A 26,813-nucleotide genomic window follows, 5' to 3' on the forward strand; every position below is an offset into this window, starting at 1 on the left:
TAATCAATTCTATCAATGTACTAAAACTGATTATCTAAGCGGTAGAAACGATTTTGCTAATATTTCAAAATGGTTTATAGTTTGTTAAAATTTTGAAAATAAAATCTAATATCCTGGAACGACCTATAGCGAATAACTGAAGGATTATCGTAAGTTGACCTCGGAGGAATTCTATTATTATCAACAATAATTTATGGATAATTTGAATTTATTTTTAAATGAGACCGCCCTTACCTATTTTGTATTTTAAAATACATGATGAGGTAAGTAATCTCATTTCAAAGTAAATTCATTTCACAATTTTTCACTTGGCTCAACACTTTTTTTCGTCTGAACACCAAATTTAAAAACAAAAAATTATATTTAATTTATTAAAAATAAATTATTCATTTAAAAGTTTAAAACAATAGTACTAAAAATCAGACATTTTCATTCGATTATCGATAATTACATTTCTACACCTCCGTAAAATAGTCCACTTAAAATAATTCACCATTAAACGTTCAGGCATTTTATTTTCTATAAATAAAACAAAATATTCCCACATGCCGAAATATTGTAAAAGCAAAAACGTTGTCAACTCTTAGATTAAAAGATTATTCTAACAGAAATGATAAATTAAGAATGATATACTAGAAATATCACTAACAGTTTTTAAAACTTTGAAAAAATGATAATATTTGTTTTTAAATTAGAAAAAAATCGTTTGAATACCACGACAAACCTAACAGAAAAGAATTAATTGGAATTAAGAATGTAAAAGAAGATAATTATAATTCGTATAAGTTTGAAAATAAATTATAAAGAACAAATCAATAATTATTCCACACTCAATTGCTCTAATTAAACACGAGTTTGTGTGAAGATGAGATGATATTTATAAAATTTTTTACATTCACTATTCATACATACAGTAATTACGATTAATTAACTAATTATTACGAGAATGAAACGTTCAAAATGTATTTTGGTAATTAATATGCGTGTTACTCATATTTTTTAAACTTACAATAAAGCCTTACTGGTTGTGTACGACCTAATTTTTATCGGACATTTTTCATCCAACATTGGTATCACTTAAATCAACACTAAAAATTGTTTCTATTGCTTCGTTGGGTACTTCTTTCAATTGGAATGAAAATATCAAATAAATTAATCAGGCCAATTTCACGATTACGAGAGAAAACGAAGCAACAAACATCACTTTTAAAACATATTTTTATAAATGACAAGAATAAACTCTTTGTTTTTTTTTTTTTACCTAAAACCTAATGATATTTACGAACACGAATTCCTTTTTCGTTTATTCGATATTGAATTATTATATTTATCTCTATTGTCTTTACTATTTTGTCTAATTGGTGAGAAACTACTTTCTCTTTGATTTTTACTACTGTTATTACTGCTACTGTATTGTTTATTATTTCTATTTTGTCCACCATTTTGTTGTGTACGGTTATTTTCCATTAATGCATGTTCAGCTTTTAGTGCTGTGACACGTGTATTATTTAAATGTTGACTTGATGTTGAAACATTTTCTGTTGAGTAATTCATTCCAGTATTTTTTCGTTGATAATGGCGATTAGTACTATCACGATTACGTCGTGACTTTGAATGAGATCGTTGCATTTGACCGCTACCAATTTGTTGATCTTTTTGTTTCTTATTACGACCTGGTCCATTTTGATTTAAATGCATGCTCATTTTAGAGGATTGATCATCACTTAAATCTGAATCGTAATTGTTTGGATTATACATTGGATTTGGATATTTACGTGGTTTTTTATCATCATTAAAATTACGTTGATTTGAATGGCGATGTGTTTGGATATCAGGATGGTTGCCAGACAATTCTACACTTAAGCTTGAATCAGACGAACTGGACATTGAAACACGATCATTAGGACGCGGATGATGAATCACTTTTGGTTGATGAATCACATTGTGTGATTTTGATAAATCTGCAATGGCAGCTTCAAATAATTTTTTACCCGCGTTTGGTGATGCATTTGATACATTTGGATAACATTTGGCCATGTTAAATGTTTTCAAAGGCTGACTTTTCGTTCGATCAATTACTTTTGATGTGTTTAAACTGGTTAAATTTGCAACGGATACTGTGGGAATTTGTGATTCGTTTGTTGAATCTTTTTGATCATGTCGCGACGTCCATCTTGGATGTTTTTGTTGATTACGTTGTGTTCGATTCATGGAAAAAGAGTCGATTTTATTGGCAGTGGTACGATTTTGTTGTCGTGAGTCTGTCGAATCGGGATGTGATTTCATTGTGTTGTGATAATGTCGATTCGCCGAATGTAAATTTGATCCTGTCATTTTGTTACCATATGATTGGCTTTTCATTTGATTACTGTTCGTGTGATGCAATGTTGTATTCGACTGAAACAAAAATTGAGATTTCAATAAATATTTTAGATTGAATTTTAAATAAAATTAAATAGAATTCTGTAGTGAAATTTCAGTAAAATTCTCACAAATTTCAGATTTCTCTGTTTGATATTGTATAGAACAGATTATTACAAAATAATGGGTATTAAATACTGTATATACAAAGAATGTTACTGAATAAATTTAAATTAACATGAACAAAAATTAATGATCAGCTCAGACATGTTCTTGAAAAAAAAATATTAATATGAGAACAATATATACAGGGAAATTCATTAGCGGGAGATTTCAGAAACTAATCTCTGTTATAAGCGAGGTCAGAAACTAATCTTTGTCATAACAAAGATTCGTTCCGTTACTATTTATAGTTACTGATTAAAACGGCTCTAGTTTTAATCGATCACATATTTTAGTTTAAAGACTTTTGAAAACCATAACTCTATTGAAATAAAACTAAAATAACAAATCCGCCTTAAAATAAAAAATTTTAACTTTGATGGTGGGCAAAAAGCATGAAAATTGTCCACAGATCTTTGGGAGAAGGAAATCAAGCCAAATTTATGGTACCCTAATAGCTAGAGCTCTTTGAAGATAGCTTTGAAGCTGGTGATATTGTAAAATAAAAAACAAAGATTGAAATGAGCCAATCATACAGGATGCCTATATCAAGAATCATTGTTCAAAATCACTATGGCATAACATTGGCTGCACATACATGGTCAAACGAGAGCAAAATGGGTCGATCGAATTGATAAGAGTTACAAATCGCCGAAAGGAGGACGAAGTGCACTAGTCGAGAAGATTGCTACAAACCAGTCATAATTTAGAACGGATTGTAACATAATCCCGAGAATAACGAATTAAATTGAGTATAAAAAATTACAAATAACCTACCTCATGGCTACCAGAAGAATCATCTTCATAATAATCATCTTCTTCTTCTTCCTCTTCTTCTTCTTGATCTTCATCATCGTGAGTCATTGAGTACTCATCGTCATCATCATTTTCAGCTGAAGTAGATGATGCACTTTCAATACTACTCGCACTAGTCTGTGTACCAAAATCATTTGGTGATTGATGTTTACCGCCAGAACTTTGTCGAATTAATTGACGATCTTCAACAATTTCAACGGATGTAATATTGTCGTCGTGCAATCGTCGAATATCTTCCGTAGGTGATAATTCTAACGATGGTTTTACAAAATTCGTATGATTTTGTTGATTTTCAACTAAACTTGTCATGCTTTCACGTAATTGCATTTCCTGATTAAATTTTTCTGCTAACCATCTAAATAAACAAACAAAATTATTAAAATTAAATTACAAGCTTCATACATAATGTCCTAATCTATCGCATTAGAAGAATAGAGAGGTAGAGATTAAAAACGGCAAAGCAATTTTCTTCTTAGAATTTAATATTCTATATCACTCTACTCTTTTAATAGGATATTTCCATTTGCTCATAAATACAAACCTTCGATAATCAATAACTTGATCCGTAATCCGAATTATTCGTCCTAAAATTGATTGTTCGTTACAATTATTCTGTAATTTATTTAAAGGATTCACAAAGTGCGTTAACTGCATGTAAGCCAAATGAAATGCTCGTGCTACTTGCATAGCACCGTACGATGATCTGCCAATATCATTACCGGGTGTCAAAGGATCCTCGATACAAAGTATAGAAGGTCGATGTCCATCTTTCATATCTTTTTTAATGTCTTCTTTTTTAATATACGATCCACCATCTTTGATTCGAATAGCTGTATGCATATAGTTAAAACGTTTACCATATAATTCAAAAAATTCAATAAGTAATACACCTAAATTCACATCAGGTTTTGTTGGATCATCCCGAGGATGTAATTGTAAAAAGCTAATCACCATTAAAATTAAACTATACGATGAAATACCGCCAGTAAATACTTCATTTAATTCACGTTCAAGTAAAAATTGCTTTAAAACGAATACTAATTTTGATAAACATGGAAATCGTTGTTTAAATTCTTTTATTAATTCAGCTGAACGTATTCCATTTGACATATTAAAACTAATATCTACTTTAATATCATTCTCACGATCAGTAAGTTTGATTATTGGTACCGAGGCTTTATCTAACACTTTTATTGAATCTTGTTCTGCGATACCTTGATCAAGTAACGCTTTTTCTAATGTCCTTAATGGTAAATTATCCCAATTTCCTGTAAATAAAAATTTTCGTTATATTTTGATAATTCAGTTGATTTGATATTAATGAGTCTTTTTCAATTAATAATTAGACGGTAGCATATGCAATAGGGACAAACAAAAACGCACTTAGAAACATTATAGTATTAAGAAAGTTGAATATCCGTAACAAATTATTGGTAAATTGTTTTATAAGTGTGTAGTCCGTTACCTACGTGAATGGCGTAAAAGTTTCAGCTCAGTTTCACAGTAAACAACCCGCTCAAGTTGCTCGTAGTATTTTTCTTGCGAATGTAGAAAAAAAAATTTCTGTTTGTGTAACGCTTTTATGTAACAAAATACACACGTGCGTATACGAAAAGAGCGTACCTTTCCCACTTAAATAATGAAGATATATCATGAATTTGAATATTTCAACTAAAAAACATTTACTTAGCTTTTTTTACAAAATCGGTTTATAGTAACAAAAACAGAAAATGGAGTCCAAAGAAGTTTCAAAAAAATTAGATACTCCAAAATTATTTTTGTTAAAACTACAAAGTCAAACAAGGTTTCATATTGTCGACAAGGGTTTAAATTGTTTATAAAAAATTACCAATAATTCAGTAATTCGAATATTTTAATAATCCGGCACTCTGGTTGTTAAAAGCGTAGGATTAGAGAGGTTCTTTTGTAATTAAAATGGGTCAAAAATGAGGTTACTGCTTCACGCTCCACCATGGACTTATCTTGTTTTACGCATCACACATTTTTGTGCCCTCTCTTTCAGGTGAAAAAAATCTCTTTTTTAACCAAAAGAAGTTAAATTTTTCTTCTAAGCACCCATTTTAATTTTCTTTCAAATAAAAAATTAAATCCATGAGATCAGCGTTTGTCATTGTAATACTAAAGCTCCTCTATTGACACATTTATCTTTCTTCAGAAAAAAAAAGATTCATTTTAAGCCATAATTACCTATCACAACAATATCAATATCAGCAGTTGGTAAATATAATCCTGTTCGAAATGATCCAAATACTTGAACATGCGCATTCGGCCATAAGGAGAGTATTGTAGACTCGACACGATTTACTACTTTCCCGCGCATACAATGCTCAGCTTGTGTTGGTTGCAACCATTCAGCACAATGATCAATTTCTTCATGTAAGCTATTTGTAAATAATTTGAAAAATAAGCAATTTTTATAAGATTTATTTTAAATAAATAAGTTTTATTAATAAAAGTTCATATAAGGTCAAATATTTTATTGTTTATATCTAATTAAATTGTATTGGTTAATTAATTGAAAAAAATATTTTTAATAACTCTCTATGATTAATTGGGTACACGCATTAGTGAAATTTACCAGTGCAAATGCATTTTTAATTGTTCTTCATAATGATTAAAGTTTAATGATTACCCTACCCTTTAAATTAGCTGATAGTCAGTTAGTAATTAAAATTTATCAAATTTAAAGTCCCCGAGCACATCATATATTCACTCCGCAAAAATAATAAAACAAAACTTTTTGTTTCGTTAAAATATACAATATTTGCAGACATGTAACTTTGTTATCCTTGTGTTCTTTTTGGCTCTACCAAGCCTCATTTAAAGGCAAAGAAGTGAAATACTTTAAGATGTGCTACAATATACTTCTAAGACTCGAAATGTTGACATGGCAAGAGAAGAATTCAAGACCATATACAAAAAGGAAAAAGGTCAATGTTGGTTCCGACAATAGCATGTGTCACGTTCCTAAAAAATTGCTTTGCTCTTTAGAAAGAAATATTTTTCCTTGCAATTTGAGGTGCATTTCATAACCGTTTGGTTTTTTGTTCTCAAGGTATGAGCATTTTTGTAAATAGCAACGGTACAATTTTAGTCGTCTATATATACAAGTAGTGGCATCAATTAATATATAAAAGAGGCAATCTTAGAAAGTCCTCAAAAACTCCAATTTTGATGATTTTAAAATTTTTTTTAATCTTTATATTATTTAAAATCAGAAACCTTTCATAGGGGGAAATAATCTGAAGGGGAGAAAGGGCAATGTATCAACTAATATATCAACGCCCAATCTAAATCACTAATGATAGAAGTTTGAAATGATTTTTCGAAATTAATTCCCTAACGGGGTGAAACAGGGAATTAAAGTTTGTATGAAAATATATACAAATAGTCATTTCTCCGAATTAAAGGGCAAATTTAATTTCTTATAAAATTGCTCATAAGTAGACCAAAAAAATTATACGACTGTGAAATGCACATCAAATTGGAGAGGAAAAATTAACACTCTAACACAACAGTTCTCATAAAAGAGGTGTGATACGTACTGTGTGTCAGGATAAATAGTGAAATTTTTCTTTTTACAAATCGTTTTGAATTTTTAATTGTCATGACAACACTTTAAGTAGCGCAAGTTTATTTCTTTACCTTTCAAATGAGACCTGGTAGAAGTAAAAAGTAATGAAACAGTGTCAAACAAAAAGTGTCATGCTTTTATTTTCGCGGAGTGTATTTTACCTACTAGGTCAATAATGTGACGCCATATCCAACTATAGATAGCTCATGCATTTATATTTCCCCAGAACATACTCTGAAAGTTCTTTGTTTTTTAGGATATTGTTTTAATGAGGGAAATATTGCTGTTTTTCACACGAGAAATTTTATCATGAAAAGGGAATTGTAGGATAGGGATGTACCTGCAAAACATTACATTTAATTTTCTCTCATTAATTTGAAGGGTGAAATTGTGACCAAAATTATTGAAGGCAATTTTTTCTAAAATTTTGATTTAAAAAGCTTATAATTTTCCAATATTTTTTAAGAAGACTTTTCCGGTTTTACAAGTAAACTACAAACGGACACGAAAAATAGATCCGAATAGATACAAAACGTTTTCAAGGCTCGCTGCCATTCTTTAAACTCTCTATTAATCATAAAAACTTGTCTATTTTAAGAAAAAAAAAGAATAAATTTCACATAAAATCAATATTCACGCGACTGATTGATTGATTTCGCCCTCAAAATTTAATTAAGCGGCCACTCATTTTTGAATCTGAGGTGTACAGGGGGGCAACACTTCCCTGACCATTGAAGTTTCCCCGAGTTTCAATTTAACGGAATCCCCGATATTACCATATTGATGTCTTAGTTTTATCATATACTAAAATAAAGTTTATCTATTTGTAATTTATATTAATGTATTTGAAAAAAAAACTGGAACCTTTTTCTCTGATGTGCTACCGCGAATTTTCTAAAATGCGAAATTTTCTAAAATGTCCCTGCGAAATGTATAGTAATTTTTGTAACTGATAATTTTAGAATAATGTCAGGCGTTTCTCTGTATCTTCTCCGGCCATAATCTATTTATTTCTAAATTTTTACTAAATAAATTTTAAACTTTTCACATATTTTCTCATGATGCTTCAGTCTTTAGTAACCATTTATGAAAAAGGGAGCTTTCTCTATCTTCTAATATTACGTCCTTCAAAATTTATAGAACTCAAAAATACAATACTTAAATCTACGCTCCAATTTGTTAATTTCATTGAAATAGGCTACAGGGAATAATATATAGAACTCGGAAGTACAATACTTAAACCTACTCTACAATTTATTAATTGCATTGATATAGGCTACAAGGAATAATGTTTTTAAGAACAGTGGGTACCCTGGTGGCCTAACCAAAAAGCTACAAAATTATTATTGGCGCCCTTTATTCTTTTATAACCATTTTAACGCGCCAAAATATTAAAAATTATACAATACACCATAGATACACAACTTTAAATTTTGTATGACACTTTAATAAATTATTTTTTGTTGTTGGCGGATCTTATCCCATTAATCAGGCTATCTGATAAATTCTCTATCCGTAAATCCATAAGTAAGAAGAAATAAATGCTATTTTGAAGATGAATACAAATCTGACTGTTTTGAGCTTCTCTGTATGTTTTCTCGATTTTCCACAGAGTAGCTTCCCAATTAAAACTTAGAAGTATTGTTTCCTTAGAACGCTTACACGCTTAAAACAATTAAGCCTATGTGATTAGTTAAAAGCAACTTTTAAGGAAATATAAAACTTTCGGTGTAAATTAAACTTCAATTAAAATGTATTACAGTCATATTATGAACAAAAATCCTGGTTGAGCCATATTTTCAAACCGAAATTTAAACTACCAGTGGTGCTCTTCGAGCTAGTTGTGAAGTATGTGCAACCGATTAACTAAGAAGCTAGGTATTTCTATGTAGATGGAAGGTAGGTTGTTTCATTCATGCTTAATATCCAATTTCATACGCATTTATATTTATAATAGATGAATTTCCTAACATTCCGATAAACACATAGTGCCAGAATATATTTTGGTCGACTCGAAAATTAATATTTACATGTATTATTGCGTCCAAATTATTAGAAATAGCAACTTTAATCGAAACGTTTATTAAATCCAAAACTCAGTACAAATCCATTTTAATAAAATTGAAATAATTATCTCCATGATTTCAAAATAATTTCCATTTAAGAATCTCGTATGATTATAAACAGTCTGTCTGTTTTTTTTGAACAGTTGTGATGCAGACTCAGGTGTTTCAATATATTCTTATGCGTACTTAATTTAGATTTTTCACTCAAGTAACATAAAGCACGAGTAGATAACACGAAACAGAAGGTAAATATTCTCTTCCCGTATAATCTTCAGAACACAAATAACGGTTGGGCATAAGCTTGTTGATTATAAAAAAAAATGTTAAAATCAAGTTTCATGTCAGGTCGCATTTTCATCGTAATGTTTTGCAAGGTTTAACTAAGCTATTTGTCTCTACAGGAACAGTATAACCATCACGTATAAGCTCTTAAAAATGTGTTATCGTTGGAAACAGCTTTAGTAAAATGAAGAAAGTTGGTTTTTCAGAATGTTAAATGCTAAGTGATTATAAAAATTTCAATGAACAAAACAATTCAATGTCCAAGTTATTTGAAGGACAAACTTAAAAGTAATATATACGAAATTAAAAGGTAGAAAATTTTAATGAAAAATTACAAAAAATAACAAACTATCGAAAAATAATAATAAACACAATTGGCCTCTTATGGGTTATTCACATTTAATCACACACAAATATATATCCGGAAACAAAATGATAAATAAATAAGATTGTAAAAAGTAAAAACATACCCAATAATACCAATTGAATAATGGAAATCTGGTTTTCTCCAAGGTTTTCCACCATATTTCCCAACATATTCTGAAGGTTGTAATGCCATATTATTTGTACAAGCTCTGTTATCTCTATTGACTTTATTTCTCGACCACATTGTCAAATTGTTTGCTGTGTACCGATTTGCGGTGGGTACACCGCCCACAACAGTGTTGTTAAAAGTTTTTTGCGGATAATTTTGAGTTGTATCAACTTTATTATTACTATCTTTATATTTATTACAATTCTTCTCTAACACTAAATCATTACTTAAGCTTTTAGTAATTGCTGATATTGTATTTTGATTATTAAAATTGTCCTGTTGATGTATTGGAAGTATAGGATTATTACATAAATTATTTGAAGTTAAACTAAAGTTTTCAATTTGAATTTTTAACCAAGTGGACCAGCTAGGTGTCTCGTACTCAGGGCAACACACAGTATTTATCAATGGGGCATCCATTATTTTATAAAAATGGACACTTCTTAACACTTCATCTTAAAATACATGTCTATTTTTCACACTTGGGGCTTCCCCTCTATTAGAAAATATTATACACATGCCTTTTCGTCAAAAAATGACGTCATTAAACATATCATTCTATAAATTTTTGATTAAAAAAAATGTCAATCTAAACACGAAATCACAACTTAAGATTATCACTTGAAATGTTCTTAACTACTTAATTAAAAGTTTATAAATTAATTAATTAAAATCCGTAAATTATCCACGCAACCATTGATTTATGAATGAGGTTAGGTCCCATTCGTATAGTCGCATTTAGAACGCCCTGGATCAGTTTCTCTTCGATTGTTTTAATTTATCCGTTTGCGGAGAATATTACCCATAAACAAAAATAGCTAGCATATTATTACTAATAAGACTCTCCTATAACTTTATCCTTTATTAATTTTATATTTATATTTTATGTGGCTATTCTACACAGTGTATCTCTTTTTAACCACTTTGCAATGGTATTGATCTTTTTCAACTAATATTTACTTATAAAATGTAAATTCTAGAAAGAGCTGGAAACTTATGTATAAGAATAACTCCAACTATCTTAATGTCGCTATGAAATTATACCTTAATGAATAAATTCGAATTATGTTGTTTGAGAATGTCATGTTTTAAAAAAAATTAAAAACAACGAAAATTAAATAAATTTTTTTCTTCTGTATTGTATAGATTTTGAATTTAGATTGATTTACTAATTTTTTGATAATATGTAAAATTGATTTTGTTTATTGTTTTTAAGTTTTATTTTTTTTGAGGTAATTTTTTTTTATGAATTTTTAAGTAATGTAAATTAACTCCTTTTTTAGTAAAAAAATATATTCAAAACTTTTCAATTGGGTGCAGTTTTAATTAAATGTCAAGTGATTTATAAATATCTTGCCTTGATTACAAGGTTACAATTTCTATCTTTCAAGTGCATTTATCAATAGAAAAACAATTCCCATACGTTTTCGTCAAATATTTCGAAATTTAATTAAAAAGAATTAAAAAATTTGTATACGAATAAAAAAATAGTACCGTTTCAAAAAAATATTCACTCCTGTTTTGAAATCACAGTAAATTAATGTTTTATCTAAAATCGTAGTGCACAATTTTTAAAAGGAAACGTGTTCAAAGTGTGTACAAAGGTTAACTAGTTGGACGTACAATGAACGCATGCGTATATTTTTTGTTGTAATTGGGGTATGTACATAGTTCAAACTGAATATGCGCATTATCTTTTAATTTTACAGAATTGAAACTTAAAACAAATAACAACTATATGGGTTCGTAGCCCTAATTGATCAATCGACAGTACTTAGCCACAGTTTAAATTACCCAAGAGCTACTGGCTCTTTCTTGAAAATGGGACCAAAATATTTTGTCAAATTGTAACTGTAATATTCGTCTCAGAAGCAAAAAAAGATATTGGAAAACTTATACAATTTAAAAAAATTTAAAAACAAAATACTCATCCCAAATTTTCAAACAGTTTGACCGAAAGGCCTTTTGCATTTGACTTGTACAGGATTTTTTATTTATAACATTTAATTTCTTTTCGAAAATTTATATTCTCTTCATTATAATTAGTAGCCCAAGCCCTTCTTCCTATCTTGGAAAGTGTTTTTTCTAATCGAAAAGTAATTTTAAGTCTTTTTTAGGATATATACCACTGAAACATCATGTTGCGAATACTACGTAGAATACATCCTCAAATTAATCAATATCCTCAAATTACAAATCTAGTCAAACGGTTGTCTCACATACAATGCGAGGAACCACCACCGCAGATAGAACTTCCCAAGGAATCAATGGAACGTCCACTCCCATCATTCGAATCCCATGCAAATATGAAAACTATTATACCAGTATTTAAAAAAAGTACCTTGTACTTCGATCGTGTAGCGTTAAAAGATCAACACGGGAAATACAGTTATTACAGCTTAGGAAAAGGAACAGAAATTGTTTCAAAACTAATAACGGACGCACTTAGTGGCAAAACTGGCGAACGTGTTGTTTTTCTTACTCCAAATGATGCATATTATGTATTGACTTTATGGGGAATTTGGTGTTCAGGCCAAATAGCAGTACCTCTATCGCCCTTACATCCAGCAGATTTAATTAAATATTATGTAAAAGATTGCAAAGCATCGTTAATTATAACAACACCCAAATATGCTGATCTAATGGATGATGTTTCGAAAGAAACCAAAACACAATTAATTGTTATTGATGATTCAATACGGCGGAATTCAATGTATGAAACTCCAAATTTATCCAGTTTAATTTGCCCAGATACCGTTACTGAGATCGGTAAACCAATTGAGTTTTATGAGAATCGACGTGCGTTAATTATTTACACAAGTGGAACAACTGGAAATCCAAAAGGTAAATATTTCAAGTTTTAATGAAAAATATTTTTTCACCAATGAAATTAAAAAACCCAAAATTCATGGTAGTCCATTGAAATGTTACATTGACTGAACATTTTCGAGAGGACGCGATTTTATTTGTGGGACATGTAGGGAAGGTCAATACAACCTTAACCCCAAGTTTGTGGGGTTGGCGCCCTTGTCCCCCGTCCTCCATCTTGAAAAAAGGGGTGGAAACATATTTTGCTGTATCTCGTAAAATATTGATTTCTCAAAAAATTTGTAAAGACATAATTTGTAGCAAATTGTCGTGGCTACAATTTTGTCTATGTGACTTTTTGCAATAAACTTAAAATTTAAAAAGTTATGAGCAAAAAAGTAACAAAATGAAAAATTTCTTTTTTTGCTTAATAACTTTTTTTCTTGTCATTTTATCATAAATTTAGATGAGAGCAAAATTATAGAGAATACGTTAATGAACATTTTCCCGCAAATTTTATTAATTTTTGTTAATTTTTAACGTAGTTACAGCGTATGTCTTTACAAATTTTTTGAGAAATCAATATTTTACGAGATACAGCAAAATATGTTTCCACCCCTTTTTTCAAGATGTCGGACGGGGGACAAGGGCGCCAACCCCACAAACTTGGGGTTAAGGTTGTATTGACCTCCCCTACATGTCCCACAAATAAAATCGCGTCCTCCCCGAAAATGTTCAGTTCGGCCCTAAAATTGTAACATTTCAATGGACTATGGAGGAAAACAAACACGCCAAATTTTTTGTTGTTGATAAATTGCAACAATTGTAATTTAAAAAATTAATATTGCATATACATGCGATGTAACAAAGCATAGTAATTGAAATTTGTACACATGCTTTGGCCAAGGACGCGTCCTCTTCCATGAAATTATTTTCAAATTTGAAAGTAGGCGCCTAGTCCTACGAGGCGTAGACTCCACTATTACACATGCTAGAAGAATGTCGTTACAAAGTAGTTTAATTAACATAAAAAAAATTGTAAATTCATATTTTCGAAATGCTTTCTCTCCCAAAAAATTATAAAATTCATTCCTTGTTTTTCTTTCTTAGAAATCTTGATTTTGAGAAATAAGTTTCTACTCAATTTTAGACTAATCTAGATCAATCCATGCGTTTGTGTGATACTTATTTGTTGATAAAACGTTAAAATAAAGTCGTATCAAATTATCTCTAATTTGCATGATCTTTAGAGGTTTTTGGTTGAGTTTCGTACTTGGAAAAATGGCTTACAAACTATATAACTTAAGTTTTTTATACCGTATCCAACTTTTGTTAAGAATGAATTTAAATAGAATCTGTTCTTAAGTAAAATTGTGGGGTGCCAAATTGTAAGATGAGTATTTGTATCTAAGTACTATGATTTTTTTTTTTTAGGTGTGGTATTAACTCATAAAAATATTCAAGCCCAAATATTGTCATTAATTAAAGCATGGAATTGGACTCATGATGATTGTATATTGCACACATTACCTTTACACCACATTCATGGAATTGTAAATGTTTTATTATGTCCATTGTATGTGGGGGCTAAATGTGTAATGCTACCAAAATTTGAGGTAAATAGTGTATGGTCAAATTTACTTGGAATCAATGTACGACCTGAAGATCGTGTCAATATTTACATGGGAGTACCAACAATTTACACAAAACTTTTACAAGAGTACGATAAAATATTTCGAACGAATACTAAAATGGCTGAATACGTGTTACAAACATTAAAACAGCGAATAAGATTAATGGTTTCTGGTTCAGCTCCATTACCCGCACCAATATTTAAACGATGGTTTGATATATCAGGACATCGATTGTTGGAACGTTATGGAATGAGTGAAACTGGAATGATGTTAAGTAACTTTTACAACGATAAAATGGTTAATATTGCATATTCAATTAATGTACCTGATAAAGACAAAGACGCCAAAAAAGAAGGAGAAGCGAAAGATGATGTTTCTCCGATAACACGAGAAATACAACTTAATTCAAAACCATTAGTTAGAGAACCAGGGTATGTAGGATTACCTTTACCGGGAGTGAAGATACGTTTAGGAGAGAAATTACATGGAATTGAATATAGAACACTTTTAGAATGTGATGGGGGAACTTTTGAGAAACCAAATATAGTATTTACTTATTTTGATGATGAAATCGAAAAATTAATATCACGTAAGTTTCAAGATGTTCATACTAGAGAAATTATTTCTGAATTAACACACGAGATTCAATACCGTTTTACTAAACTAAACTTTTTTTTTTCTTTTCAGATACAGAACAATTAATCGCTAACAATAAGCAAGAAATTTCCCAAGATAATGAAGACTATCCAGTTGGTGAAATTTTGGTACAAGGTGATACATTATTCAAAGAATATTTTGGAAAAATTGTGGAAACAAAATTAGAATTTACCAAAGATGGATGGTTTCGAACGGGCGATACAGCCATGTACGATCCTAGAAAAAAATTATTTAAAATAATGGGACGAACAAGTGTGGATATAATCAAGAGTGGAGGATATAAAATAAGTTCGTTACACATAGAAACAATTATTCTAGAACACCCAGAAATTAAAGAAACTGCCGTAGTTGGTATTCCGGACAATATGTTTGGTGAAAAAGTAGCAGCTATTGTTGTGTTGAAAAATGATCAATTAAATTCAGTTCCAGCGGGTTTTGGCGAATGGCTTAAATCGAAATTAGCTGAATATTCACTACCGCGTATTGTACGAGTAACCGATGAATTACCACGAAATGCAATGGGCAAAATAAACAAAAAGGAACTTGCAAAACAAATATTTCCTGATTATATGAAAGGAAAGCTTGAAAAAGTCAATTAAAAATTTATTGTTGAGATTTTGTCGATTTTATGTTCTTGTTTTATGTTGTAAGATTTTTTGTTATTGTTTTCTTGAATTTTTTGGTTGAAGTAAAATAATTATTATTTTCATATCTACACGTTTGTATTGTTTATATTTTTTTATTCGCCTATGTTACATAGACTATCAGCCAGTGACAGAAAAAAAAATCAATTCTTTAAAGTTTGTCAGTAATGTGATAGGGGACATACAGCCACAAACAACAGAAAAGGTATTAAATAACATGCATAACGCATTAATTAATGCCCAGTTAAAAATTAACGTTCGTTTATAAAACAGAGAAAACAACTTAATAAATAAAAAACAAGACTGTTCCATACACTAAAAATTGATTAGCGGGCAGTTTTCTTGTATACAAACTTTAACATAGAATTTTCTAACTAATATTGGTTGTAACTAAGACATACACGTAACGGGGTACCTGTTCAATTAAACCTGCACAGGTATACGGGACAGGTATACCTGTGCATAATAGAGCACACACACGCTACGGTAAACCGGAAAATTTCTACTCAGTCGAGAAAAAATACAAAAACGATGGGATTTCTGCTTGTGGCTAGTTGCCAAGTACCTAGCCACAGCTAACCATATTCCTGTGCAGGTTTGTCGAACCACTCACACACACGGTCAGGTATCTTCATTTCAATTCTTCTCCGGTCGCCTGAAAATATGCCTGCAGTGCCTGGCACACACGCTCCGGTTTACCTGTACAGATGACCTGTCCAGCCTGGATGGACCCAAATATCTTCTAAAATACTTTCACGACAAAAAAATGTTTCGTACAAAAATAATTGAGATTAAAGTGGGACATCGTATTGTAAAGTCAGATTTCATCTGCCTCTTCTGGATCTTTTAATAGTTAGTTAACTCAAAACCTTAATAGTAGGAGATAGTCTAACACTTTAAATTAGAAAACTGAAAGAATAAAAATGTACTAAAAAGTAAAAAAATTACTTAAAAATTTTTTATTATGTCAAAGAAAACAGAACCTAAACTACGCCCTCGTCGTTGTTTCTGAGTAATGCTAAACGAAAGGTCAAGGTGATTCTATTTTTTAGAAACGGAGCTAGCTCCGAAACCTAGCGATTTTCGATTATGTTTTACATAAAAAATGTTAGTTTTTTTTTATTAGGTTCAACTTTCTAATTTAAAGTGTTATTCTATCTCCTTTTGTTAAGGATCTAAGTTAACTATTATAGGATCTAGAAGACGCAGTTCAAATCTAACGCTAGAATATAATGATCCACATTAATCTGAATAATTTTTGTACGAAACATTTTTTTGTAGTGTAAGTATTTTAGAACATACTTACAATCGCCTGAGAACAAATTTTTTGTGTATTCAATAGTCTAAGCTTTTATTCAAATGAATGGCAGACTTTAAAAAGTTGTTCTCTTTGTTTTACAAACAAAAGTTAATATATAAACATAATATGCCCCCTTTCATTGTCAGATTGTGAAAAATTATTTTTTTCTCTCACTATCTAACACCTTAGTTTTGGCTATATAATGCTACAAATTTTGGGCAAAGACTGTAACAGATTTTTGAACTGTGCATGGTTGAAAAGTCTGGGAAAAGGATTTTTTTTTGAATTTTTGAACGCGTAACTTTTGCGCGTCTATTTTGTTATTTATTCGCTCAAATTGAAAAAGCATTTAGGGCTTTTTATTTCATTTTTATAGACTTTGCATCACTTTCACTTGAATCGACCAAATGTTTTTGCCATCTTGTGATATTTATCATTTTTGCTAGATTTTTTTCAGATGTTTTTGTATGCAGACTAAAATTACGAAATATTTACAGTTCGGGGTGCGCAAAAAACGTGTACGGTAGGGGCACTCTTTTAAGGAGAGGAGGAGTAGGTCCTGTTTTACTTCTAAATAATATTGATTCGAAATATTAAGAAATATATTATAAACTTCATGAAAAAAATAAAATAAAAATAAAATTATTAAAGTAATATTTGATACTTATAATGTTTTGGTACACGATTAATAACTAATCTGCCATCATAACTTAACGAAGCAAATGTCCAAGGATCAGCTGTTGACCATTCTACGCAATAAACACTATCTTCATGCTGTTCATACCACTGTAATGGACCTTCTTTCTTTAACAACTCTTTACTTGTATCATTTTTGATTTTATCGGTGACAGTATCATTACTATTAGGATCTGTATTCTCAGAATCATCGTTATCGGATCCATTTAATATACTGGAATTGTTTGCTTCGGAACTGTAAGCTAATACACTACTTAGTAGCACACGTGCATCTGAACTGGATGAGAGTAATAGTTGATCGTGGAATGTATTAAATCGGACACACCAAACCCTAAACAAATTTAAATTGTATTAAAACACTAATAAATGCAACCGAAGTTTTTTTTAAATCATAGAATTTCAAATTTCCTTAATTTCTAAACCAGGGTAGCTAAACCATCCACTTTCAAAAAACTTTAATTTTACAGTATAATTTACCATAGCTTTACCCGTTTTTAGAAAAACGTTTTTAGAAAAACTATATTTTTTGATTAAACAAATATTTACTAAGAAATTCTCTGAAATCGATTCGAGAAATTGCTTTTTATATGGAATTTTCAACGTTATCTCAAAAACTATGTAGCCTGAACATTAAATGAATCTGACTTTTTCAATTTTTTGGTAAATATTATTATATGCACAGTTTTATCGAAAATGGTCTTTAAAAAGTCCATTTCGTCACAAATCGTAAGTACTCTTATTATGTATGTTATTGTGTAGTCCGCCACCAAATTAGCAACGAGTAACATACACAATAAGAGTAATTACGATTAGCAAATTCATACTGATGATGACTACTTGGTAGTAGAAATACGTATTTATACAATTCAAAAAATTGATCTAGGAAATTGGGGCAAAAATCGAAACCGCCATCAAATTAGCAACGAGTAACATACGCAATTCAAAAAATTGATCTAGGAAATTGGGGCAAAAATCGAAATTTATTTCGAAATATCCTGGTGTTCTCATTTATTATCTTTGATAATATTTAAACCTATATTTCGAAATAATGAAATAATAATTGGGACTAAAAAGTGAAAATAATTTGACTAGAAGATAAATATTTATCTTTATTTTTTTAAATCGAAACGAAAAATTGAGTTTTATATGGAATTTTCAATGTTATCTCAGAAACTAGGTGCCCAATTATCAAATGAACTCGATTTTTGGGTCAATATTATCCTATGTACAAATTTGATTTAACTCGGTATACAAAATAATTTTTACTCAAAAAATACAAAAATCAAGTTCGTTTGATAATTGATCAAGTAATTTCTACTGTATTGGCCCAAAATGTGCAATTAAACAATTCTATCACAAAATAAATTTAAAACTGTGTATAATAATAAAAGATCTAGATTCTAGTAGGTAAATAAAAAAATAAATAAATGGTCGGCCATTAATTTAAAAAAAATTATACAATGAACACTTACCAGTGAGAATGATCACGACTTGCATATAATGGTTCCACAGGTTTTCTTGCATCCCATAGTCGAATATATGCATCGTCTCCAGCGGTTGCAATTAATGCTTGAACATTAACGTTAATATCAACGTCGCGTAATAAATAATGATTGGACGTATTTGTCTCAATTTTCCATGCTATACTTTTATCATTAACTCGTGTGTCGTAACAAAGTACATTCGCTTCAGAAATAGCAATAAAATTAGTGGAATTTTGATGTGGATACCATTTTCCTGTAGTATATTTGGGATTACTTTTACCTTCCAAGCTAACTTTACTGATTTCTGTACCAACATTTTCGCCTGAAATATTTTATTTTTATTTAGAAATATTTCCATCTTCCAACAAATGCTAATTCGCTTAAATACAGGGTGCTCTAAAAGGTAGGGACAATGCTTTGCTACTTAAGGTAGGTACACCTCAAAATAAATAGATTTAGCTAAACTAATCTTAGTATAAAGTTACTCAGTTTGCCACCTTCAGCTACGCGACCTTAAAGTTAAAATTTTTTAACTTTAGGTCCGCCTAAAGTTAAAATTTTTTTTGTAAATTGAAAAAATAATACGTAATAGTATCAAAATCGGTGCAGATACATTGTTTTTATCGGTAAAAAACATAATCAAAGATAAGTAGATTAATGAATGATTAGGAATAATTCTGTTTTCGATGAATTTTGCTTATAAGATAAGAAGATGATTGCACATTAGTACAATTTCTTTTCGATAAATGTTATGGAGTTATCAAAAGCAAAAACCAAGGCCGAGTAAAAATCTGCCGAGATAAGATAAAAAGACAAAAAACATTTGTTATACAACAGTTGTTATATTATTAACTGTTAATATTTTGATACCATGGATATATGAAATATATCAAGATATATTAAGCTCAGTCCCAAATTTGTAACGCTTAAAAATATTGATGCTACGAAGAAAATTTTGCTATAGGTGTTCATAAAATCGCCTAATTAAACCATTTTCGGTTGTACGTCTCTTTGTCTGTCAATATAAACGAAAACTCAGACCGAAGAGATATCAGGCTGAAATTTTTATAACGTGCTCAGGCCTGAAAATTAAGGTTAAGTTCGTAAATGAGCAACATAAGTCAATTGGGTCCTTTGAGCCGTTAGAGATAGTTAAAAGATTAAATGTAAAAAATGTTCGTTATAAAATAAACAACTTTTATTTGAAACTTTTTGCGTAAATATTACAGTTTACCCGTGAGGGGGCAAATATAATTTATGCGTATGTGACACCACAGTGATGTTATATATGCATGACTGTGGCTATCTAAGAGTGACTATCTTTACTTACATGACGTAAAAAACAAATGATTGGATAATCTACACTGTCTACACATGGTATTTCAACAATTAACTCAATCAATTGTTAGTTTTCAATAACAAATTGATTTATGACATCCAAAACGATCTATCTCATACTGGAACTAGGACCAACATAAATTTCCCACATAATAAACTGTATCGGAATTTGAGCTTTTTAATATAATGAAAAGGTGCATTTTTTGTACAGATTCGAAATCGTAAAAAAAAAGCGTTTGGAAAATGGCTAGAGTTACGACCTTTTAAAGTATCATGGTTGTAATAAATATACTTAATACATAGGTAAATATAAACTAAATACTTATACAGCTATGATAGCAATTTGCCAGTTTTGAAATAAAAAGGTCTTTAAAATAATAACATTTATGCAATACTTACGTACCAATATCGAAAAACAAAATATGATTATCGACAACTGTGGCACACTTATTTTTATCAACTGAATTGAATTCAGTAGTTTTGACATCTCCGGTATAATTACTTGTATCCAATTCTTTAAGAACAACTAATGTTTCTTGTTCGTCCACATTATCTGTGGCATCTGGAATTTTTAATAACATAGTTTTCATGCGACACATATTTTCTGGATCTAACGTGTTGTAACATGTTGATAAAATATTCGTTTCAAATGGACTAGTATTTAATTTCCAAATTTCACCAAAAGGATGTTGATATACTTTGGTATTTAATGTAAGATCATTTTCGTTAACTTCTAATAAATGCACTTGATTGTTGGTTTGTTTTAAAGATTGCGTTCCAATTAAAAATCTTGATGTTTCTGTTTCAGCTACTTGTGCAGATAATGCTCTTGCCTAGAAATATCTTAAAATTTGAATCGGTTGTAATAATTATATATTTTTATTAATGCTTACCTGAAATTCTAGACCATATATTATCGAATTATCCGTATCCATTTTTTAGAATGTCAAACTGACATTTGATTGTTTGACTAGTTTGACAAATCTAAAATTTTTCTCTTACGTCATTGGTATTTGCACGCTTGCATGCTGTATGGTGCTTATTTACACGTGAACATTATTGTCATCAACTTTGATTGTCATGAAAAACATTCAAAGGGCATGATCGACAAATATTAATATCAAAATAACAATGGTGATATTAATATCAAAATATTAATAGTCTTGGTCACTTGATGATATAAATATCAAAATATAACAATGCGAATTTGGAAATACTAACACTGACGCAAATTTTTAACGTAAAAAATTTATACACTTAGGGCTTAACGTAAAACTTATGTAGGTATAAACGAATTCTTTTTGGTTTAAACAATGGCAATTTCCATTTATTTACTTAATTTCGGTAGCAAGTGATGCGGAGCCTACACTATGCCTCTCAAAATTGACATCGTTTTTTATTTGATGCCACTCCGGCGTGTATATTACTGAGGTAAAACTTTTAACCTTACCTACCTGAAGCTGTAGGTAATCATCGATTAAATTCACAATAAAATATAAGTAGGTACTCAATTTTTTTACCCACGAGGGGTGGGTGAGAAATTAATGGCTAGAAGGGCTCGAAACAGAAATGTTTGGCCCAAAAATTTTATATGCTGCTTATATACCGGGTTGGTCATTGTAATCTATAATGGCTAATTACTCGTTTTGTAGTTAACCAATCAAAAAATAATTTAAAAAAAAAGAGTTTGATGGGGGCATCATTTTCTGGCACCAAATTGGACCTAGTTCTTCGGGTTTCTTTAATAACCAATTTAGATCCTAAACGGTAAGAGGTAGGATATCACTTTAACGAACAAAAACGTTAACTAGATAAATATGATTTAGTCAAAAGTTGTCAAGGGCAATAGAGGTCATTTGATTGACCGCTATTGCCCTAACATAGACCTACAATTATCGATAAACTTTAAGTGCATTTTCTTTCGGTTAAATGCAATAATGACATATTTTTAATTCAAATTTCCTCCGAATGCTTACGTTTTTTGAACAAATGTTTCAAACAAAAATTGTGAGCTTTTTGATGACGATCAATTTTCTAATTTTAAGTGTTATTCTATCGCTTACCGTTTAGAATCTAAATTGACTATTAAAGAAACCAGAAGAACTAGGTCCAATCAGATGTCAGAACATAACATCGAACTCTACAATTTTTGTTTTAGTTACTTTTGGATTGGTTAATTATAAAACGAGCTATTAGCCATTATAGATTAAAATGACCCATTCTGTATATAACATATCGGATGGACCAATAAACCAAACCATACAAAAAGCTTTCTAGAATGACATTTTATGAAAATATGTGTCAGAGAAAAATTATTTGGTTCATAACACGACTTGACATCGATTTTCGGCATAATTTAAGTCAACGCCTGCCACAGACTTCCGAGATCCGTGACTCTAGACTCATAAATTATGCGATAAAAAAAAGATTTGTGGTTCCTTGTAATAGGTCATCATTTTCGAAAAAAAAAAATTATCAACGCGACAAATATTGAATTTAAAATATTTATTATTCCATTCGCATTTTTCACTGTCTTCAAAAAATTAGCGTAGACTCCTCACATATTTAATAAACTTTCGATAAATTACACAAACATAGATCTAATCTATGATTTTGTTGCTCAGTGAATGATTATTAATGAAAAATAAAAACATTATACATTTTTTTAACAAAATTTATTTTTTAGTTTATTAATAAATATACAATTAATTTTCAATTTAAACTCGATCAGAAACGCTATTCACGACATTTCTTAATTGTCCATAAACTTTGGATGGTGGTGCACCCAATATTAAATTACAAATTGCCCTTCGTGCCAATGCAATATTTTGAAATGATCCTAATATATGTACTTTACTATCAGCTAAAATAATTCGTGTTTTCGTAGCATTCTCAATCGTGAATTTTGTACGACCACCTTTACCAGCTAATCGTCCAATGGCTCTTGACTGATGATCGCCTTTTAACGTTTTCACATCCTTTATTTCAAATGATTCAACAAATAAATCGTCTAATCGTAATAATGCTAGCGCATCATTTACTTCAAATCCATAGATAAATGCTTTGACAAAATCTGCAGCTTTTTGTAAGTTTGCAATATCGCTTGTTTCGTTGCATGTTCGAATTTCTACATTACGTGTTTTTAAGTTGAAACGACATTGTAATTGTAAATGTTCGACAATAGGTGTAAATATTTGTAGCCAATTTTCTTTCAATGGTGTGTAACGATGTGCAGGTACAGATATTTTTCGCATTTCCTTTTTACTTGTTTCTACATTTTGTTTTGATCGTTTTGTATTTGGTGGATTTTGTGTATTTGTTCCTTCAATTCCATTATACGTATCTGTTTCCATGGACTGTGAAGTATCCAAATTCCTCTTTGTAGCAGCCTTTTTAACCGTAGCTGGTTCATAATTATCTAAATCTATATTCTCTTCAGATCCTGTAGCCATATTTGTGTTTATTTTTAGTAAAACGATCATATATTTACGGCTGTTTCTAAGTTAAGAACTTCGACACGTGTGTTTATCACAATAACATTTTTGTAAAAGAATGAGGTTAGGTTTTATTAAAGTTGCATAAATAAAATTAACAGGTAACTGTAATTTTAAAATAAATCTATACCCACAGATGTCAACACTTTCTACAACAATAGTTGGCGTTGGGCCAATGGCGTTGCTTTTCCAAAATCTGCCATTTGTAATTGACCAATGAAAAAATGTCGTTTGTTTGAAAAAATTTAATAGTAACATATTGTTTATTAGGGTTTCAGCTTCTAAAATGCGTATTTAAAAATTAAAAAGGTCTTTTGATAATAATAAAATATAAAATAAAAACAAATTTAATTTTTTTTAAATAGTTTTATTTTGTTTTTATACGATTGGTGTTTCACATTAAATGTTCTTTTTAAAATAATTTTACATTTTTATATACAAATATGTTAACATTTCTTTTTTTTCTATATTTTCATAACATTACAGTTAGATGTCTCTTAATTATAATAAAATGTCTAACTTTTTTCCAGTTACTTTATTGAAAACTAAGTATTAAACTGATCGTAAAATTTACAGTAAAAAAAAACGAAACTGTAGCACAAATTCTGAGTATTTTTCTTATAAATCTATAAACATAAATTTTATTTAATATCCGCGATTATAAAAATGAAAATTTTATTTATCACATAATATATAATATTATATACTTGTAATAGCTTCACTAACTTTTTGGAGGACACTATATTTTAATGTTTGAAACTCGATTAAGTTCCATTTACATCTATGCAAGTGTTGTGATCTGGTAAACATTGAATAATAGCTTCACTGAACATTTGTATAAATGTAATTAGGAAATTTTTGATTTCGTTCCTTTTATATAAAATATAAAACACGAACCTTCAAGATTTATTATTCCTAGCACAATAGAGAATTTGAAAATTTATTTACACTACTTGCAATTATTGCTGTTTCCTATTTTTTGGGTGTCAAGTAGAATTCGAAAGAAAAAATACAAGATATGCTAATATTTGCCAGCTGATGTGATGAATAAATATTCTTTGTATATAGTTATTATTTTTCGTAGACTATGTGATTTTATATTATTAGAATAGCTTTTTGATGAATAAAAATATTCATTCCATAGGTGCATTTACAACCATACATTTTTTATCTAAAGGGAGCAAAAGACCTCGCACAAATTAGATGTAATCTGCATTTCGGTCAAACTTTTTCAAATTTTGGCAAATAATAGTTTAAGTCATTTTTAAAGAAAAGTTCCCATGAAAATGACAGGATTTCATGTTATAGCTAAATTAAAGTTGGAAAATAAACTCATTTGTATAATTTATGTCTATGTGTGTATAGGCAAATACTTAAACAGATATGTATAACTACATGCATACGTGTGTTTTTTAATGCAAGAGTGTTGTTTTTTAATTCCTGTTTTTTTTTTTAAGAATATGTTACGAAATTCGAAGAAGAAGCAGTGTTAAATGTTCAGTGGATAAATAATATGAATTCCAGCGTTAAGATCAATATTTTGAGCTACATTTATACGTACATGATTTTTGACAATTAAATTACAATAATTTTTTTTATACAAATGAGTACATTTTCCAACTTTAATTTAGCGATAAGTTGAAATCCTGCCATTTTAATGGCTTGTGACCATGGGAACTTTTATTCATAATGACTTAAACTATCATTTTTCAAAAATTGAAAAAGTTTGACCGAAATGTAGATTACATCTAATTTGTGCGAGGTGTTTGCTGGATTAAAAATTTCATCAAGTCTGTTGTCAATGTTGACTTGTTAAGTTAAATCTTATAAAGCTTTTAAATTCTTTTATGCGCTAGGAACAATAACTTTATTATTTTATTTAATAAAAATTATCTAAAACATAAATCGTTACATTCAAACATATCATAGCCTCTGGAGTGAAAATATTACTGAATTTAAACAATAAATAAAATAAATAATTAAACATTTATTTTTATTTAACTATACGATGAATTTTTAGGCACATTTATACATTTAATGGAGAATTCGTTTTTTAATTTTCTTTTTTTGACATTGGCAACATTATTTTCATTAGCAATGCTAAATTTTCAATATTAAAATAAGGTTTTTTTTTATATTTATTTCATCATTTATTATTTAAATCTTATAAAAAGCTATTAATATAACTGCAATCCGACAAAATTTATAATAATTTGTAAAATTAAAAATTATTAAAACATAGGGTTGCAATATATATTGTTTATAAGTTTAAAAAATAATATGTATGCTTAAAGTTTTTGATTTTAATATATACGCGTACGATTATTTAATAGCAGTTTAATGATATTTTTATAATTTTATTTCATTTAAAAATTAAATTTTACCAAGGGGATTGTCGGAATATTTGTTTTTGTATTTAATAGGTTAGTTGTGTTGGTTAGCATTTTAAAAGATTCATACTTTTATTTAAATATTTTTTTCTTTGCTTTAAAATTATGGACGTTGTTTTACCATCATAAGAAGGGGATCATTTCAAAATGATTTTATTTGTAGATATTCAAAAACATTTGATAGATAATTTCTCATTTTTCAATTTTCTCAAGCTCGATATCTTATTATATTCCAATATTCTCATTCAAACACCCCACCCCCGCATTGACAATCTCTCCGCATAAATTTGAACTAAAAATATAGATATAGCCCTGTTTCAATATTTGTTGACGTATATTGATTTTTTATCTTGAGACTTTTGACCATGGATATTCGCCGCTTTTTCTGAAAAAAAAAACCACGCATTGAAATTCGTTGAAATTCATCGTTGATGCTCTGAAACAGATTATGATTGAAAGAAGAGGAAGCGATGGAGAAGAGTTCAGAAAAATTCTCGAATAAAAGGGGTATTCAATAAATGCCCGTTTTCTTTTGCCAATACTCCGGAAAA

At 29.5% G+C, this 26,813-nt stretch overlaps 4 protein-coding genes across 6 annotated transcripts; 1 reads left to right on the forward strand and 3 right to left on the reverse strand.

The window, feature by feature from the left end:
* Positions 1–710: 710 nt before the first annotated feature.
* On the reverse strand, positions 711–10,767 carry LOC123303594. Its single transcript, XM_044886294.1, has 5 exons — positions 9,753–10,767; positions 5,548–5,741; positions 3,881–4,607; positions 3,301–3,694; positions 711–2,397 (listed from the first exon to the last, which is right to left on the reverse strand). The coding sequence occupies exons 1-5, from the start codon at positions 10,235–10,237 to the stop codon at positions 1,279–1,281; spliced, it is 2,919 nt and encodes a 972-aa protein (XP_044742229.1). The 5' UTR covers positions 10,238–10,767; the 3' UTR covers positions 711–1,278.
* Positions 10,768–10,981: 214 nt separating this feature from the next.
* LOC123292841 (malonate--CoA ligase ACSF3, mitochondrial) lies at positions 10,982–15,557 on the forward strand. Of its 3 annotated transcripts, none has more exons than XM_044873664.1 (4): positions 10,982–11,049; positions 11,935–12,661; positions 14,060–14,848; positions 14,947–15,557. In XM_044873664.1, exons 2-4 carry the CDS (start codon positions 11,956–11,958, stop codon positions 15,513–15,515), a joined length of 2,064 nt encoding a protein of 687 aa, XP_044729599.1. In that variant the 5' UTR covers positions 10,982–11,049; positions 11,935–11,955; the 3' UTR covers positions 15,516–15,557. The 3 variants fall into 3 exon arrangements, with proteins under 3 accessions (XP_044729599.1, XP_044729526.1, XP_044729664.1); XM_044873591.1 differs by lacking the exon at positions 10,982–11,049 and adding an exon at positions 11,348–11,476; XM_044873729.1 differs by lacking the exon at positions 10,982–11,049 and adding an exon at positions 11,537–11,559.
* A 1,940-nt stretch (positions 15,558–17,497) lies between these two features.
* On the reverse strand, positions 17,498–21,388 carry LOC123305022 (EARP-interacting protein homolog). Its single transcript, XM_044886619.1, has 4 exons — positions 21,272–21,388; positions 20,782–21,211; positions 19,029–19,362; positions 17,498–17,887 (listed from the first exon to the last, which is right to left on the reverse strand). Exons 1-4 carry the CDS (start codon positions 21,311–21,313, stop codon positions 17,506–17,508), a joined length of 1,188 nt encoding a protein of 395 aa, XP_044742554.1. The 5' UTR covers positions 21,314–21,388; the 3' UTR covers positions 17,498–17,505.
* Positions 21,389–23,060: 1,672 nt separating this feature from the next.
* Positions 23,061–23,937, reverse strand: LOC123305207 (RNA-binding protein pno1). The gene has a single exon (XM_044886855.1). The coding sequence runs from the start codon at positions 23,858–23,860 to the stop codon at positions 23,096–23,098; it is 765 nt and encodes a 254-aa protein (XP_044742790.1). The 5' UTR covers positions 23,861–23,937; the 3' UTR covers positions 23,061–23,095.
* Positions 23,938–26,813: the final 2,876 nt, after the last annotated feature.

Source organism: Chrysoperla carnea, chromosome 1 (genome assembly GCF_905475395.1).
Source record: "Chrysoperla carnea chromosome 1, inChrCarn1.1, whole genome shotgun sequence".
Classification (NCBI taxonomy): Eukaryota; Metazoa; Arthropoda; class Insecta; order Neuroptera; family Chrysopidae; genus Chrysoperla; species Chrysoperla carnea.